This window comes from Perca fluviatilis, chromosome 4 (assembly GCF_010015445.1).
Source record: "Perca fluviatilis chromosome 4, GENO_Pfluv_1.0, whole genome shotgun sequence".
NCBI lineage: Eukaryota > Metazoa > Chordata > Actinopteri > Perciformes > Percidae > Perca > Perca fluviatilis.
Window position 1 is genome coordinate 23,571,369 of NC_053115.1, and position 15,848 is coordinate 23,587,216.

The window sequence follows — 15,848 nt, forward strand, 5'->3', positions numbered from 1 at the left end:
TCGGACTGATTAGAGTTAAATTAACTTTAGATTTGTGTTGCGACTACCATGCAAACACTATCCCGCCAATTAGGAGGGGACTTGACCCCAGTTTGGGAGTACATGATTGTCGTCCCCCCCCCCACACACACACATTCAATCCTCCCATCCCGTCTGACCCGCCTGTTCCTCCTGTGACCGGTAGAGGTCGCAGCCTAGCAGCCACTCTGTGTGGACATGAACGCATGGATGTATTGGAGCGCTCCCACATGACAAAAGCTCCAGCGCGTCTGGAAACCAGGAACGGAGCACGGGGCGTTTTGGGAGAAACCGTCGACAAGATCCATTCTGCATCTTTACCTGCAGCACGACTCGGCTCGGTTCGGCTCGGCTCGTTGACAGACAACTTCAGTGACCGGTTCACTTTTTGTGATTACTGAGGCGGGCAGCTCCCCTCTTTTTTTCCCCCTGTCTCCAAGTGAACTTTATAGGGATGTTATATCAGAGCATCACCGTGCTGAATGCCCAGATAGTGCTGAAGTAAGTGCAGGACGGGTGTGAATAGTGAACGACAGGAGAGACTCAGTCCTCTTCCTCTTCTTCTTCTTCTTCTTCTTCTTCTTCTTCTACTACTAGGCTACTTCTACTTTTTGTTCGGTTTAATAGACTACGCGAGAGAAAAAGAGTGTGTGTGTGTGTGCAGGAAAGAGAGAGAGAGAGAGAGAGAGAGAGAGAGAGAGAGAGAGAGAGAGAGAGAGAGAGAGTCGCACAGGTTTTTGGAGCTACGCTTTCATGCCGTCAGTCTTGCGGACTCTGAGATGGACGTCAGATTTTATCCAGCTCCCCCTTCAAGCGTGGGTTCATGTACGTTACCGACTGACTCCGGTTTGGACTATTACCACGCCAACAAGGTAACAATTATCTCTACTTTACGGGCTAATAGTCGGTCAGATGTGCAGCACTCGGTGTGATGATGCACGCGCGCGCACAAGTAGCCTACATTGCTTACACATGGTGGGCCGTATATAGCTATATGAGCAGGCGCAATGTGTAGGAAGACGAGTGCTGCACTTTTACTTCCCTCGGGATGAATTAGATTGAAATGAGTCTATAAGCTACACTATCACTGAACTTTGTTGCATTTATGCTGTGCTGATTGTTTTAAACTCTGCAGAAAAGCACGCATGACACCTGTTCTTAACTCGTGCACGCGGGTTTTCCTTTAATTAGAATTTGCTAATGTGTTCACCTGAATAAAGTATAGGCACGTTGTACCTACTGTAGCTGTCCTGTGAGCTGAGTCCGAGCGCACCGCTCTCTCCAGCGCACTGGAGCTACTGGCGAATGCTCACAAATTGAACATGTGTCTTTTTTCTTCTTCTTAAAACTAAATATGTAAACGGGCCAAATCTTCCCTGTTTAAACCATGCTGGACTAACTGCGGAAACACGCTATCTTATCTGCTCCACACAGGTTCCCACATGGGTCAATGCACAATTAGTCCAATAAACAACTATCAAGATTGCGTCTGAATGTGATAGTGACAGCATGGTATGGATCAGGGCCATTTGTGATGCTCTAAGCCAGTGTATAGGCTATCGTGCATCTTGTAACTGACCAGTCTGCATATTAATTTGTCTTATTTTGTCTCATTGCTCGACAAAAGTGTTTCAATGAAGAATATACAGTAGCATATTTATGCAGGCTCGGTTAACACCTTTTTGCGCATCCACCTAATATCATCAGTACGTACATAGTAACTTTGAAGAATGAATTATTCATCAGCAACCTATAAAAGAAACCATCCGGTGTTGTTTGAAATTCTAAGGGATGAAATATTGGAATTTATTTATCAGCTTTTTGTGTTCCTATAAACATGCACATGCGGTTTCAAGTGCGAAATGTTATCCAATTACTAGAACTTCAGATACTTTTATTGGTAAACTGAAGTGGGCAGCAATAAAACAGTATTATCGACATGCTTCCATTTGACAAAATCAGTTTGCATCAGCCCTTTTTGGAAATACTGTCAAGTTTCCTAAATTATGCAGTTATTGATATTTCTGTTGAATGTCATGGAGCCTACTGTAAATAAATTATTTTTCCACTGCTCCAATATTTCCATGGACACCGGTGCTGACTCTATGCATCACTGATAAAGGTTTAGTATTAAGACAAATGACAGATTTACAAAACTGCTAAATAGTCCAAGATTACAAGTCACACGCAACAAAGCTAGTTTTGTTTTATGTGGTCAGGGTAAAACTTGTGTAAACATTTGGCAGAGCTAGAAGAAGGCATTATACCCGCAGCCATTCAAATAGGTTTGCTTGCCTTAGCACCTGGAAGGAAGCCAGCAGGCAGTTAACATTTGCTGATGACAAAGTGAAACATTATACTGTAGCACAGTACAATATTTGAATTGTTAATCTCCCCTGTCCATACACACAGTCACCTGTATACATGAACAACACACACAGACACACACTGTTACACCCACACTCACGTGCAGTGAGGTTTGAATTACAATACATGAGACTGCAGCCATTCCCTAACCCTAATCTACTGTAACATCAACGTCAAGCCTTTAACTCTAACATACCTTAAATAAGCTATAGTTATAAATGTGAGGACTAGCAAAATATTGTGTGTATGTGTGTGTGTTAGTGTGTGTGTATATTGGCTAAGTCTAGTTGACACACATAGGCACACACACAGTAGCTGCTGCGGATGTATATTTAAGATCACAATGAGACCTGGCTCTCTGACCAATGCCGTGCCTCAGGTCTTCTAGCGTTGACACAACGAACTGTACTAGTTATCATGATTCGGCGAGCGTATAGAGGTTGTTGGCCCGGTACGAAGCAGGTTTGGGTTTCAAGGACAGAATCGTCTAACATTGTCATTACTAAAGTAACAGCTGTGACTAAGATGTAAAGTGACACATTATCTGTGCTGTGCTGCAGCTACTATACATAACTGTTGAATAATGATACGGGAGCTTTATATGACGTTTTGGCAATAGTTCATCTTTTATAGCGGTTTCATTTCAGGAGCTGGATGGAGTTGACCCCCTGAAGTAGCACTGTGTGAGCAGGTGTTAACTGGGAAGCTTTCAAAGATGATTAAAAAAATAAGATATTGTTTTGTCTTTCACAGTCATTATGTAGTTAGTTATAGCTATTGCAGGAATGATTTCAATGGTTTGGTGAGAATATTTCATAGGAAATTGTAAAGATGATTCTCACTGAATTTTGCAGGAGCAGTTTTTCAGGAAGGTAGGTGTTGATTTACAATCATTTCCATTAAGCTAGCCAGAATATATATATATGGCTTGTCTGAAACTCAATAGTGTGGTTATGCATTACTTTACAGCATTGAATACACTAACCAGGAAGTGAGCATAACACTAAGTGGGACAGTCCATATATAAAAGCCCAGCACTTCCTGTTCTAGTGGTGTGAACTCAAACACATCTATTTGTGAGACTGACTGTTAGGCTTTGTGAGAATGACTGTGTGTGTGTGTGTGTGTGTGTGTGTGCACGCACATGCCTGTATTCATGATGCTTTCTACCTGAAGGGGTTAAGAATTGAGGAACGTAAAGAATGTGTAAGCTGAAACTGGTTAGAACTTTTCAGCCACATTCAGACTGATGACTGATTGATGCCTGCCAGGAATATGGATCACACTGACAGGATAAGTCAATACCACAAATCCATGATTGCACTTGACCTTTGAATTTAGACAATGGCTTTCCTGCAATTACACATAAAACATCAACAGAATACAGTATGTAACAATCATGAATGTATAAATCAAAAGGAGTCGAATGTACTTTATGCTTTGATTTCCTTTTTAAAACCCAAATCTAATTCAAACACAAAACGATGAGTAGATTATGTAAGACAAAGACGCCATTGTGCTTCTTTAGATTTCATTGTCGATGCCTTGATGAAACAACCTGTGCATCCACATTCCAGAACAATGCAAAGAACAACACATGAGCGGAGCATCGATTTGTATTTTTGCTATGAACCCCACGGCTCTGTTGCTCTTCTCAACTCCATCCAACTTGCATTGTCCTGCACTTGCACAATCACCGTGAGTCATCTTTACTTTTCGCCCAAGATTTCTCCTAATCTTTTTGAAGCCTCTCTGTATCTTTCCTCACAGAGTGGGAGGCTTGTTTGTTCAGCGTACACTCAGCTGTGTATACCAGTGCTGAAGGCCACTTCTTCGCAAATGCCTGTTTTAGCGAGAGACTATTTGTCAAATGCATTATGACTTGTGCATACCCCAAGGCAGAATCACTCCGGTGAAATGAAGTTGGATAGATTACTGTAGCTGTTCCACTTTCTCCTCATCCTTCTTCCCTCTAACAACAAGGTGCCCAAGAGAGAGGCTCTCAAGTAATTATACTGTAGTTATTCTGTAGGTTTATAATCCAATGGTTTGCAGATGTTATTCTTCACATAGTTGCAGTCTGTTCCAAGTTACTGTATGTTATTTATATATGCTGAGGCCATTTTCACCGCAGTGCAGAGCAAACACTTTATTGATACACAGTGTGTGCAGTACTCAGAGAAGTGATATCTCAATAAAAGCATTACTGTGTTTGACTGTATGTGTGCATGTGTGTGTGCAGTGCATACCTAATTGCTATTATACCTTGAGGCGAGGTGTATGAAACATGTTTAACAAGATGACCCTCATTTATACATTGATCGAGTTTCCCCCCACGTGTTATACTTTGTAATGCCTCATTGTGCATCTTTATATGAGCGCAAGTAACAAGCTGATGGCATTTGTCCACCCAAAGAGCAATGAGGCGAGCTTTTGCAGAGCACGTACCATCCCTTTTCTAGTGGTCCGTTCCATTTCCACCACTATCCAAATCACTGTATTAGTCATGGGATACTTCAAAGTATGGACAGACGAAAATATTTTCCATGTTGAATTCTCAGAATGTGTTTTTTTCTTTCTTTCTCTCTCTCTCTCTCTCTCTCTCTCTCTCTCTCTCTCTCTCTCTCTCTCTCTCTCTTCAAAACATGACCGTAATAGAAACAGAAAAAAGTAAAGAGTTATTCCAGCAGTACCTCATTCTGTACACAGAGAAAAGTTAATTACATGGAGGCAAGCATTCTTGGGTCAACAGCATGGACTTGGGGTTTTTCATTGTGCCTATTCATAACATTCTGCTGACTGGCCAGTCCGAGTTGCAATATCCCAACCGTTCTCACTGGGAAAATGTTAACCCATGCATGGCACTAATGCACACCAGAGGGGGAAACGCAGTCTGAAGCTGCTGGAACTGTGAATACTCAAAGTGTCGAGTTTATTGTTCTAATGCAGTTCCAGGCAGTTAACTCAGAGCAAATAATAGATAACATAAAATGCAGTCATGGAATGAACATTATTTTTTGTATAAAATACTGGCACTATTCATAACCAAGTCTTTCTTTCTCCCCACCTCTCCCCCTCTCTCCGTCTAACTTCTTCTCTCATTTACCTTCCCAGCAGCAATGTCAAAAGGTTATGGAGGGAAGCCGGATCGCCTGGGGCTGATTGTGTCTTTGAGTTAATGATAAGTAGCTAAAGTGTTATTCTCTGGAGCAGTGGGGCTTAGATTGTGTTCTGGGCACAGACTATTACAGAATGAGAAAAACTGCGCTATTTATGATCACTTGTTTTAAACACAAGAAAGGAAAATACAGGATATTGAGAACATTTTTAGAATTAGATGGATAGATTGTGGATACGTGAGTTGCAGACAGAACTTCACCTGCCTTCTAATCTGTTTATGTTCATTCACCTTTGTAACAACATAGGAAAAATCTCCACATTGGTGCCAAAATATCAATGATACTGTAGTTTGTATTCTGCAGCTACACCCACATAGGATTTTATAGGGAATTTCAGGACGGCAATTGAGTAATAGAGAACAGGCGAGGGGATACAGTACTGTCCATAACAGGGATTTACCACAGTGGACTTCTGTTTAACCTACAGGACAGTGAAGGTGGCAAAGCCTCAACCAGACTCTCTCCAGCTCTCCCGTTGCTCTGCTCTGTACTTTATAATCTAGACCAGACATGACTCAGAGCTACTAGAGGTGTTAAGAGGGTCATAAGTCATGTATGGCTGAAAATAGATAGTATAGTTTATCCTGCCTGGTTAGCTACTTAATCACCTAGGTCCATGGAAACAGGCTATTTATGTCGATGATTGATTGTAGGAACTGCCAAGAATTCAATCATGACTGTGCATTTTTTTTTTTTTTTAAATATTCCCAATATACTTTTGTGATATACTACTGCTATCCAAATCATTTCTATGCTGCTATCACATTGCAGTCTATCCACCAGAAAGTAAGTTTACTATAAGAAATCATCAGACTGATAGCAATTAGTTTTCAGGCTTGGTGATATGCATGGCAGTCTGTAACGTAATGCGAAACACAGCCACATCTCAAGATGTCAGAGTAATTCCAATTTTGACGTTGAACGGCAATCGAAGCGGCCCGGCCCCGGCCCAACTCGTGCCCCTCATTAAATCACATTAACCCTAATTATCGTCACTGCCCCTTGAAACCAAAATACTACAGTCAAGCTTGACTCCTGGCTCCTCAGCTGGATGTTGGGTGTGTGTTTCAACCCCTCGACTTGTGTAGAGGAGTTCAATGTGTCAAGGTGTTTTAAACTGTCTTCACCTCAGGAGGCCACTGGTTCCTCAGTAGCAATAGCCTAGCCTGTCCTCTGCCTCTCTCCCTGTCCGTCTGCCCCCCACCACCCAGTTTCCTTGTGCTGTTTTATATTCAGTTCTTGATTGGTTGGGGGATGGGGTGGTGGAATATCATTTGAGAGGTTAGCTGGTTTGTGCAGGGAGGGGGGGGGAAGTAGATTTGGGTTGTGTGTAAAGAGAGAAAGGGCTGTAGATAGAGTGAAAATGGAGAAAGATTTTAGGGGTACTTTATTTTTCAGCTTGCCCTTGAGTCTGTAATGTCATTCAACGATGTGGAAACCAAAATGAGCTGTGCCACCAGATGTGTTCCAGTCCAGATAGCGACTTGAAAGACAGACGTTTATTGTTTTAGTGCATTTGGTGTGGTTCAAACCCAAACTGCATGAAATGCTGATTGATGGATTTCACTAATGAATGTGTGTGTGTGTAAGAGAGAAAAAGAAGGAGAGAGAGAGAGACATCTGCTTCATGTGATTTATTTAACCATTTCTGTGCTCTGCTCTACACTCTGCCTGCTCATGAGAATGGTGAACTATATGAATTTCACTGTGCTACAGTAGCATTTCAAAGCAGATTCACTTTCTTTTTATCAGCACAAAAATAGGAAATAATACCACCCTTTCAGTAATGTTTTCCATTTGAGAGCCTTGATATTTCTATAAAGTAAATACAGGATAACATGCTTCAATAGAGATAAGTATGGTAAACATATTTAGCAGCAAGAGGATATATCACAAAGTTGTTGCATAGGCTCTGTTTTTGTTATTATATAACAATAAGCCAGATTCAATATTAACACTGTGACCCTCTGTTATGCAACTTTATACATGCATGTTTGGTTCACCAAGGGCAACAACCAAACTTAATGTTGATGCAGACATTTAGCATCATCCACATGCATGTGGTTTAGACTGTAGGTCAGGAAGTGCGCAGCTCTTTTTTGCAACAGTTTCAGCATCCCTGCTGTGAACTGCGTGTCCTTAATTATCATACACTAACACTTTTGGTGTTCCTATTGTTTCACAGTTTTAAGGTATCAACACAGCTAAGACGGATGCAACAAAGACAGAACATTTTCAGTGTGTCGAAATGCAATTCCCAGAGCGAGAAAGCTGATCTTCATTAGGATAATTGCTTCATTTCATTCATAAACAAATAGACCACAAAGTGATTATTCTAGATGCTGGAGATTATGAGTGCAGTTATTGGCCTTGGCAGATTTGTGTAAAGCAGGCTTTGGTACATAAATTAGCGTAATCATTGTATGAGAAAACCATATCAACATTTCACATAAGCACAGACAGGGCTCATCATCTCTGACTTTCACACTCGCCACTCTGCAAAGATCTCACAGTTCACCCAACAATTTGTTTTTCATTTCGTCACTCTGGGAATGGTTTGTTAGTGCCTATGTTCTGGTACTTTTAGGATTTTTTTTCAGTACACTATGTGAAATGGTATGAGACTGCTGTTCAGTCTAATAGCAGGAAATGAAACACGAAGGAAAGGAAGGAGTGAAGGAAAAGGGGGGGGGGGGGTCTTGTTGACAGATCAGAGTGGGGAAGATTTAACAAGTTGTGGACTTGGAAGATAAGATCTAGCTATCACAGGATTGGGAGGGACAGTGTTAAGTCAATTTTGAGTAGGTCTGTGAAGGCACCAAATCACCCATCAAAATGTATGATTGGAAATTCTGCTTTTTGTGGGACATGGCATCTTTCATCGCTCCCACTGTTGACTCAGTCCTTGTTATAAGGCAGGTTTGCTGTATTAAATGGTAGACTGACAGCTGATTCAGGTACAGGTTATAACGTATTAGATTATATTAAAAAGCACAGATAATTTGCCTGTCAGAGTTGCAACATGGCATGCGGTTTATTTGTTGGCATTTCAATCCTCTGGCTCCACTCCTGATGGGCGTTTCCTCAGAGAAGGTCGGCGAGGATGGCGTGATCCAACAGATTCCATAGGATATATGTATAAAAACACTGATAAACATAGCATCTGCGCCGTCTATGAATGCAGCTGTCGGGTGTATTAAGAGGGGTTCGCAACATGGGCAAACATGAACAGTTGTCTTAGCTTCCTGAGGCATGTCCTGTGCAAACAGAACTGGAGATAGCTGGTTCAGGCCCACACTTAGAGACCATGGGTCCACTGAGTACACACACTCTCACAGGTAGACACACTCATAAATGCAAATGCAAGCATGTCTGCGCTCGCATAGCATAAATAAACACAAGCGCACACGTGTTAGCATACAGACCACATAAATAATGGTGTGTTGTTGACCAATCAACAGGCCGACCCTTTGCAGTAGTGGTTAATGTACTTTATAGTATGTCACAATTTTGGAAAGATTTCTGGTTGGGACGTGTATATTAGTAAGATTTATTAAAAATAAAAGTAAGCGTTTAGACTTTTGGTTTAACATTGTCTAGTTGCTTCCTTCTCTAATTGTCACAGTGACTTTAGAAGCCCTGCTCTTTTAACACAGGAAAAAAAAATGTCAAATGTGTGACTAACCTCAACGCAAAATCAGCCCTTAAGTGAAAAGTTTTGAAACTAGTGTCACATGTGATGTATAGATCACGTTTGAGTTACTTCAGGATTGCACAGGAAGTTAGCTGGTTGGGCCACCAAGGATTGGTCCTCTGCCGTGTGCCGTTTGTCTCTGTGCTGCTCTGAGCCAAGTCCGTGTGTGTGTGTGTGTGTGTGTGTGTGTGTTTTGTGTGTGTGTGTGTGTGTGTGTGTGTGTGTGTGTGTGTGTATATATGAGAGAGAGTCCCCTCCCTATCACTACAAACCCACAGTCCCCCTAGGCCTGTTTTTTTTTTTTTGCCTCACTCTAGTAAACCACCTCTGGCACTTTTGGGCTTTGTTCATAATATTTTCATTGTAGCTTTGCTTAACTTTCCAGGAATTCCATTCGCTGTGTGTGGATAGTCAGTTTTTGCTACTTCAAGATAACATCAAATAAGAGCGTCAAATAGGAGCACTTAATAGAAGAACTGCACCCTATACTTAAATCTAGATGTAATTGCATTTTTCTTTTTCTTTGCCTATGCTGAATCTGTTACGGTATACTTTTAACATCTAAACACACGCACACACACACACACACACACACACACACACACACACACACACACACACACACACACACACACACACACACACACACACACACACACACACACACACACACACACACAGAATACTGCTTCAGTAACATGTACAGGAACCTGATAGTACAATTAACTTTACATTTAGAAATTTTGTATCATATTGATTATGGATCTACAGTAGCTGCTTGAGGTATGTTTTAGTATGTTGATTGGTATGCGATGTGTTGGTGCAGCTGAAAGCAAGTGTGTTCACTGTGCAAACACAGCATTGCTGGCACTCCTGGTTTCATTTAATCTTTGACACAAAGGCACTGGCATGTGGCTGGGCTCTCAGACACATTCAGAGAGAGAGAGAAGAGAAAAAAAAAAAAGAGAGAGAGAGAGAGAGAGAGAGAGAGAGATGTGTGGGTGTGTGCATAAATAGCGGGATAATTACTTAAAAGATCTCCCATTTTAAATCGTTTACATTTATTTATTTTCTCTTTTTTTATTCCATCTAGACAGGAAGATTACCTTTTTGGGGGGGGTTTCTGTAGGCCTTGAACATCACAGTTATAAGGACTTCCTGAAGCAAACACATCATCGTGTGACTGATACCATGCCTGATACTTTGGTCACCTCAGGACCTTATTCTGGGTTGTAGTATGCGCAGAAGTCCACATTACTGCCATTCTTGATGGATGATTTATTTGCCTGCCATCCTATAATTACCCACCGGGTAGATGGGAGGACCTCTCTGAGATTATAGTTTGTCTTTGCAGTAAAAAAAAAAAAAGAAAAAGAAGAAAAAAAAGCTCTTGAAACGATTTGGCAGTAAGCGCTTTTAAAGCACTGAAACATTTATTGAAAATATATTCATAATCTCTGTAGTGATGGAAAGAAAACTTTATTTTTTTTTATTTCCAAATAGTCGTGTTATCCAGAGTTGTGTTCATAATTACTGCAGTTCTGCTCATTTGTACTAAAAGGTTACCTCTTGGCACCAAAGACTGCTGTTTGCAAAGTTTGATATCTTTCAGATGCAGAAGCATTGCATTCAGATATGTACCGAATGAATATTTTCACATTAAAAGAATAGTTTCTTTGTTTTTGGGACATGGCTATAATGCTAGAAGAATGATGCCAAAATGAAAAGCGGTGACCTTTCATCAGACTTTGACAGAATTCTGCTGACACCGGTCATGGGTAATCACCAGCTTCTTGGCAGGAGAAAGGCGTTAGTTCTTTCTAGATACACACCACCTAATATTCTTTTAATTGACTTTAGAGAAACTATATCAATATGTGCTGATGAAGTTACAAATTGGCTAAAGCTGCTCATTCCTAGAGCCAGATCTCCTTGTTCCTTGTGGTTTGGTTTGTTGTACTTTCTGCTGCTCTGCATAACGACGAGGGTGTAAGAGTGGAAGATTTCAATTACTCTGAGAAAGTCAAGGAGCTTGTTGAAGTTTGAGAAATACAACACGGTTGGTTGCTACATGGAGATTGCGCCCATTTGGAATGCAATTAAATTGGTTTGGCTGCTTGCCAGTGAAAAAATACATTCCCTTTTTTTCCCAAATGAAAATGTATAGAGTGTTTTGCTGAAAAATACCTGGAGGGAACAGTAGGCTGTTGAATATTTGTAATACAGCTTGCACTGTGCAGTTGAAATGAGTTTTGAGATGAGTTATCCATTGTGGTTTCCCCTTTGACATTTCAAAGGTATGCAGCTTTTGAACCATGGATTTACTGTAATCTATTTTTTTCTTCTATTATTGATGTGTGGTTGAGTTATAAACTGTAAATTGGCTTCTTTGCCATTTCACTGGCTGTGCCATATCACGAACCATGAGGCCATGGTGCAGAATCCGACTTTGTAATAATGTTTATATACAGTCACATGTAAACCCCAGTTGTTGGTCCCAGTCTACATATGAAACTGTACAAGACTGCTGTTTACCATATAGAGTGTGTGAGTCTTTCAGCAGCTCCTCAACAGCACAAAGTAACCAGTCCATACACTGACATGTAACAGATGTTACCAGCCGTTCTAATTTGAAAGTAATGACTAACTTTATTATACGCAAAGACACACACAAGAAAATAAACATTAGAAGGTGAAAGTATCATTGCAGCTGCTGCAGAAAGTATAGACTGAGGTATAAATCTGCAATCGTAACTGCAAATGTTTTCACATACACTTAAAGAAGGATCAGTCTACAGTTTATTATTAGTTTACGCTAGACATCTGTTTTTCGATTGATGTTAACTGTTCAAGGGCTGAAACAAAAGTTTGCATTTTAACAAAGTGATGAAATATCATCCAAAATGACTAATAGATGAAAAGATAGTGTCAGGAAAACCTACTGTGTTATCACTTCCTTTTAGCTGCGTAAAGACCAACAGTAATTGACATTTGAGGTTGTTTTGGCATGCACAAAGTACACAGTGATCTTCCTCTTCTTTGAATGACCTCAGGGCAGTATGAACCACAAAAAAACAATACTTTCAAATATTCTCAGATTTGTGTTCAAGATTGTACTGTACTGTTTGCATTCAAGAGATATTTCAGTGTTTCATTTCAAACATTTTTAAGGTTGAATAATAACTGCAATTTCTCAACAGTCACACAACAGTGTGATAACGCCCTAAGAGAGATGGAGAGAGAAGCAGAAGGAGGAACCAGCAGATAAATTCAGAACCATAAATGTGAGCTGTTAGGTTGTTGTGTTTTATTTGTGGTGTAAAAATGTCCCTCTGATCCACTGTTGCCTGATCTGCAAATGGATCGAGCTGCCCAGCCGAGCCGTTCTTACAAAATCAGCCTGGCATGGCGTTATAATAGCTTTTCCTTGTACCTGTCCTGTCAAATCAACTTAGCCTCTTCGGGTGCTATTTTAATGTTAGTCACACAGTCGATAGAGGAAACTACAAGTCCTGTGTGTCGCCTCTTGTCCCCAGAGAGCACAAGGAAAACTACTTGTATGTTCAGCGCCGTGATGCTTTCATTACACCATGACACTTTTGGGAAGTGTACTTTGCAACCAGATCCATGGAGCGAGGGAGAGAGGTGTTGAGATGATGAGCTAATTAGCAGGGTCTGCCACTATCCTGCTAATGGCTGTTTGCGGCTTTGCGGGTGCTGCAGCGTGCGCGCGTGCGCACTTACGCTGCACGGTTGATTTTTAGTCAGAAGCTTAATTCAACATGTGCATGACAAAGCCTGCTAAGTGAATCAAAAAGCTGTGTATCACTGGAAACAAGGCTCCTCAGTCTCCTCAATGGAACTGCAAAGATAGAGCGAACAGGCACAGACGCCTGCCAATACACCTTCGGGGCATTGATTGAGTGCCATAATGCTTTCATGTGCCTCTCCTGCCTATGTCGAATGTGAATATCTCAATAAAGGCGTAGGATTTTCTTCCGTGTGTGTGTGCCTTCTTAGATACTCAATGTGAAAAGATGCCAGTAAACGTGTTTGTGTGAACCCAGACTTAGGGATATACTGTTAAGCTGTAAAATGATGTAGGTTTCTACTATTACAGCTTGCGCAAAGAACTAGAAAACAAACATCCGACAGAGAGGAAGAGGAGATGCAGAGATAGAGCTTTATCCGGCAGACAGAGAAAGAGGCCTGAAGAGCAATTCTGCAAACTTACAGGAAAAAAGAAACTAATAGAATAGCTGATGTGTACCACACGTTAGCATTGACACATGCACACAAACCAAGGCAGAGTCCTCCTTCCCACAGGACACCCGCTCTAACTTTCATTTGTGCTCATGCACCTGCTCACACCCGCTGTTATTTTCATTACAGCAGAGAGAACGTCATCCAACATCAAACATCGGTGTTCCTACCACAGCCCAATCACGCGGTAGTTTTCAACAAGTTCCCACGGCTAAATGACAAAGGTTTTTTGTCATTGCAGTCCAAAACCATCAGTATGAGCGCTTTATGAGGGTTACGTCATGGTTAGGTTTAGGCAACGCTAAAGGAAGCTGAAAGGGTTTTTTGATTAATAATCTGTTGATCCACAAAAAACGAATTGCCAGCAATTTTGATCACTGATCATTAGTTTAAGCCATATATCAAGCAAAAATGTCAAATATTCACTGGCTCAGCTTATCAAATGTGCTTGCGCGTTTTGGAATGTTGGTTGGACAAAACAAGCAAAGCAAAGTGTTTTAAAAAAACAAAACGTTTTCAATAGAAATATGAAATTATAGATTACAGTAATTGATAACAAAAACCCTTAAAGAAGCCAATGGCATATCAGGCGAAGACGAGATGCAAACCATCCTTCCCTCCTGTATTTTCATTTTTGTGTGAACCAAACACTATGTTTAGTTTAGCACTAAATGTAAGCAGGGGCCGTTTTAACCTGTTTGAACAAGAGCTCAGTCCAGTTTCTGGAGGTTACATGTCTGTCAAAGTATCGGGGTTTCGACCAAAAAGGTGTCTCTTGGAGAGTGAAGCAGTGTAGATATGGAGAGGCAATCCATGAGCCAGTGCTTGACCATTCAGCAACGCTTCCAGCTTTTATCACATTCCAATAACATTTCTGCTTTTCTCTTCACTTTAAAGAGGCCGCGCTCCTTCTGCTGCGGGGTCAGGACTTTGTACGTCAGCTTCAAATTTGTAGTAACTCCTGCAGCTTGGTTGTGCACTGTATGCATCCTTGACATCCCTTTACAATTGAATTAGATTTTCTGTAGTCATTCAGGCTTCTTTAGTGTATTTGGCAACTACTATTGCTAAGCCCCACAAACAAACCTAAGCAACAGAGCAGCATGAGGGGTAAGCAGGTTTCACGTACGACACCGAAGTGATGGATGAGCTAATTGGGGATTAACAGTTAATAACTGAAGGAGGTGAGACAAGTGCTGAGCCCCTCTCTGTGCCAAAGTCTGCGGTGATATTTCTTTCTTCCTGGTTCTGTTCACCCTTGTTTCTCACCTGTCATGCTGTTATTTCTATCTCCCTGGATTCTCATCCTTTCTGTCTCACTCTGTGGGATTTCTGTTTTTTCCCTTTTTCACTCTCTTTTTATTCTCTCTCTCTCGGGATGATTCTCATCAGCCTGTATTAGTTGCAAATGCAGAACTAAGTGGCTGTGACAACATTCTCAGATGCTCCAGCTGCCACAGATTTATTGAGTTATTAAAGTAATGTACTGTGATTAAAAATGCTAATTTTCCCTAAATTGTACGCCAGCTTACATCGTTTTTTTTTTTTACATCGTTTTTTTTTCAGAAGCTGATTTAATTACATGGAAAATGAAACAAGGGCCGATGATTCAATCTTTGCAGCAAATTGCTTCTCCACACAAAAAAAACAAAAACCGAATACCCTCATGATACAGAATTATTGTTTGGGAATGTGAAATGACAGTGGGATTCTTTTAGATGGAATAATCAGAGGGTTTGCTGTTACATTGTACTAGCTGTAGAGTGCACAAATGCTTACATTTGAACCGTACATGTATTAGTTTAGCTTGTATTTTTGTTTATACGCCATCTCAGCAATCTTACCTCAGGCCATAATCTGAAAGTGTGGCTTTGAAATCAGTGTAAAAATACAGATCCTTTAAAATCCCTATCTTGTTAAAGTAAGCCACTCAATACATGTAGGTTAGTTCTGGATTTACATTTAAAGTATGTATTTTAAATAAAGAGAGAAAAAACTTTCTGTTCCCAATATTATTATGAATTGTGTCCTCGTCTATTCTGAATAATTTCCTTTCCCCTGGGGGATTTTTTCAGCGTGCTTGCCTTGGCTCATTTTGGCCTCTCATTATGCATTCATGTATTCGTTTATATAATACGCAACACTGCAGCTTTATTGGACAAATCTTAGTCGTTTTGGACAGCGTTGTGTATGATACATGAATGTTAACATTTCTTTTCTTTGAATTCCCTGTTTTTTTTTTCTCGTTCATGCTGTCAGTTACCTGCTACCGTTATTTTGCAGAATATGCGGCCTCTTTTGAACATCAGTGGTTTGAACCAGTTACT

At 40.7% G+C, this 15,848-nt stretch overlaps 1 protein-coding gene across 5 annotated transcripts in view; it reads left to right on the forward strand.

Moving 5' to 3' along the window:
* Positions 1-233: 233 nt before the first annotated feature.
* Positions 234-15,848, forward strand: part of tox2 (TOX high mobility group box family member 2) — a 94,012-nt gene continuing 78,397 nt past the window's right edge. For 4 of the 5 annotated variants that reach the window (XM_039798562.1, XM_039798563.1, XM_039798566.1 and 1 more), the window contains exon 1: positions 526-890. In XM_039798562.1, coding sequence (XP_039654496.1) covers positions 798-890 — 93 coding nt within the window. In that variant the 5' untranslated portion in view covers positions 526-797. The other variant, XM_039798564.1, reaches the window with a different exon arrangement.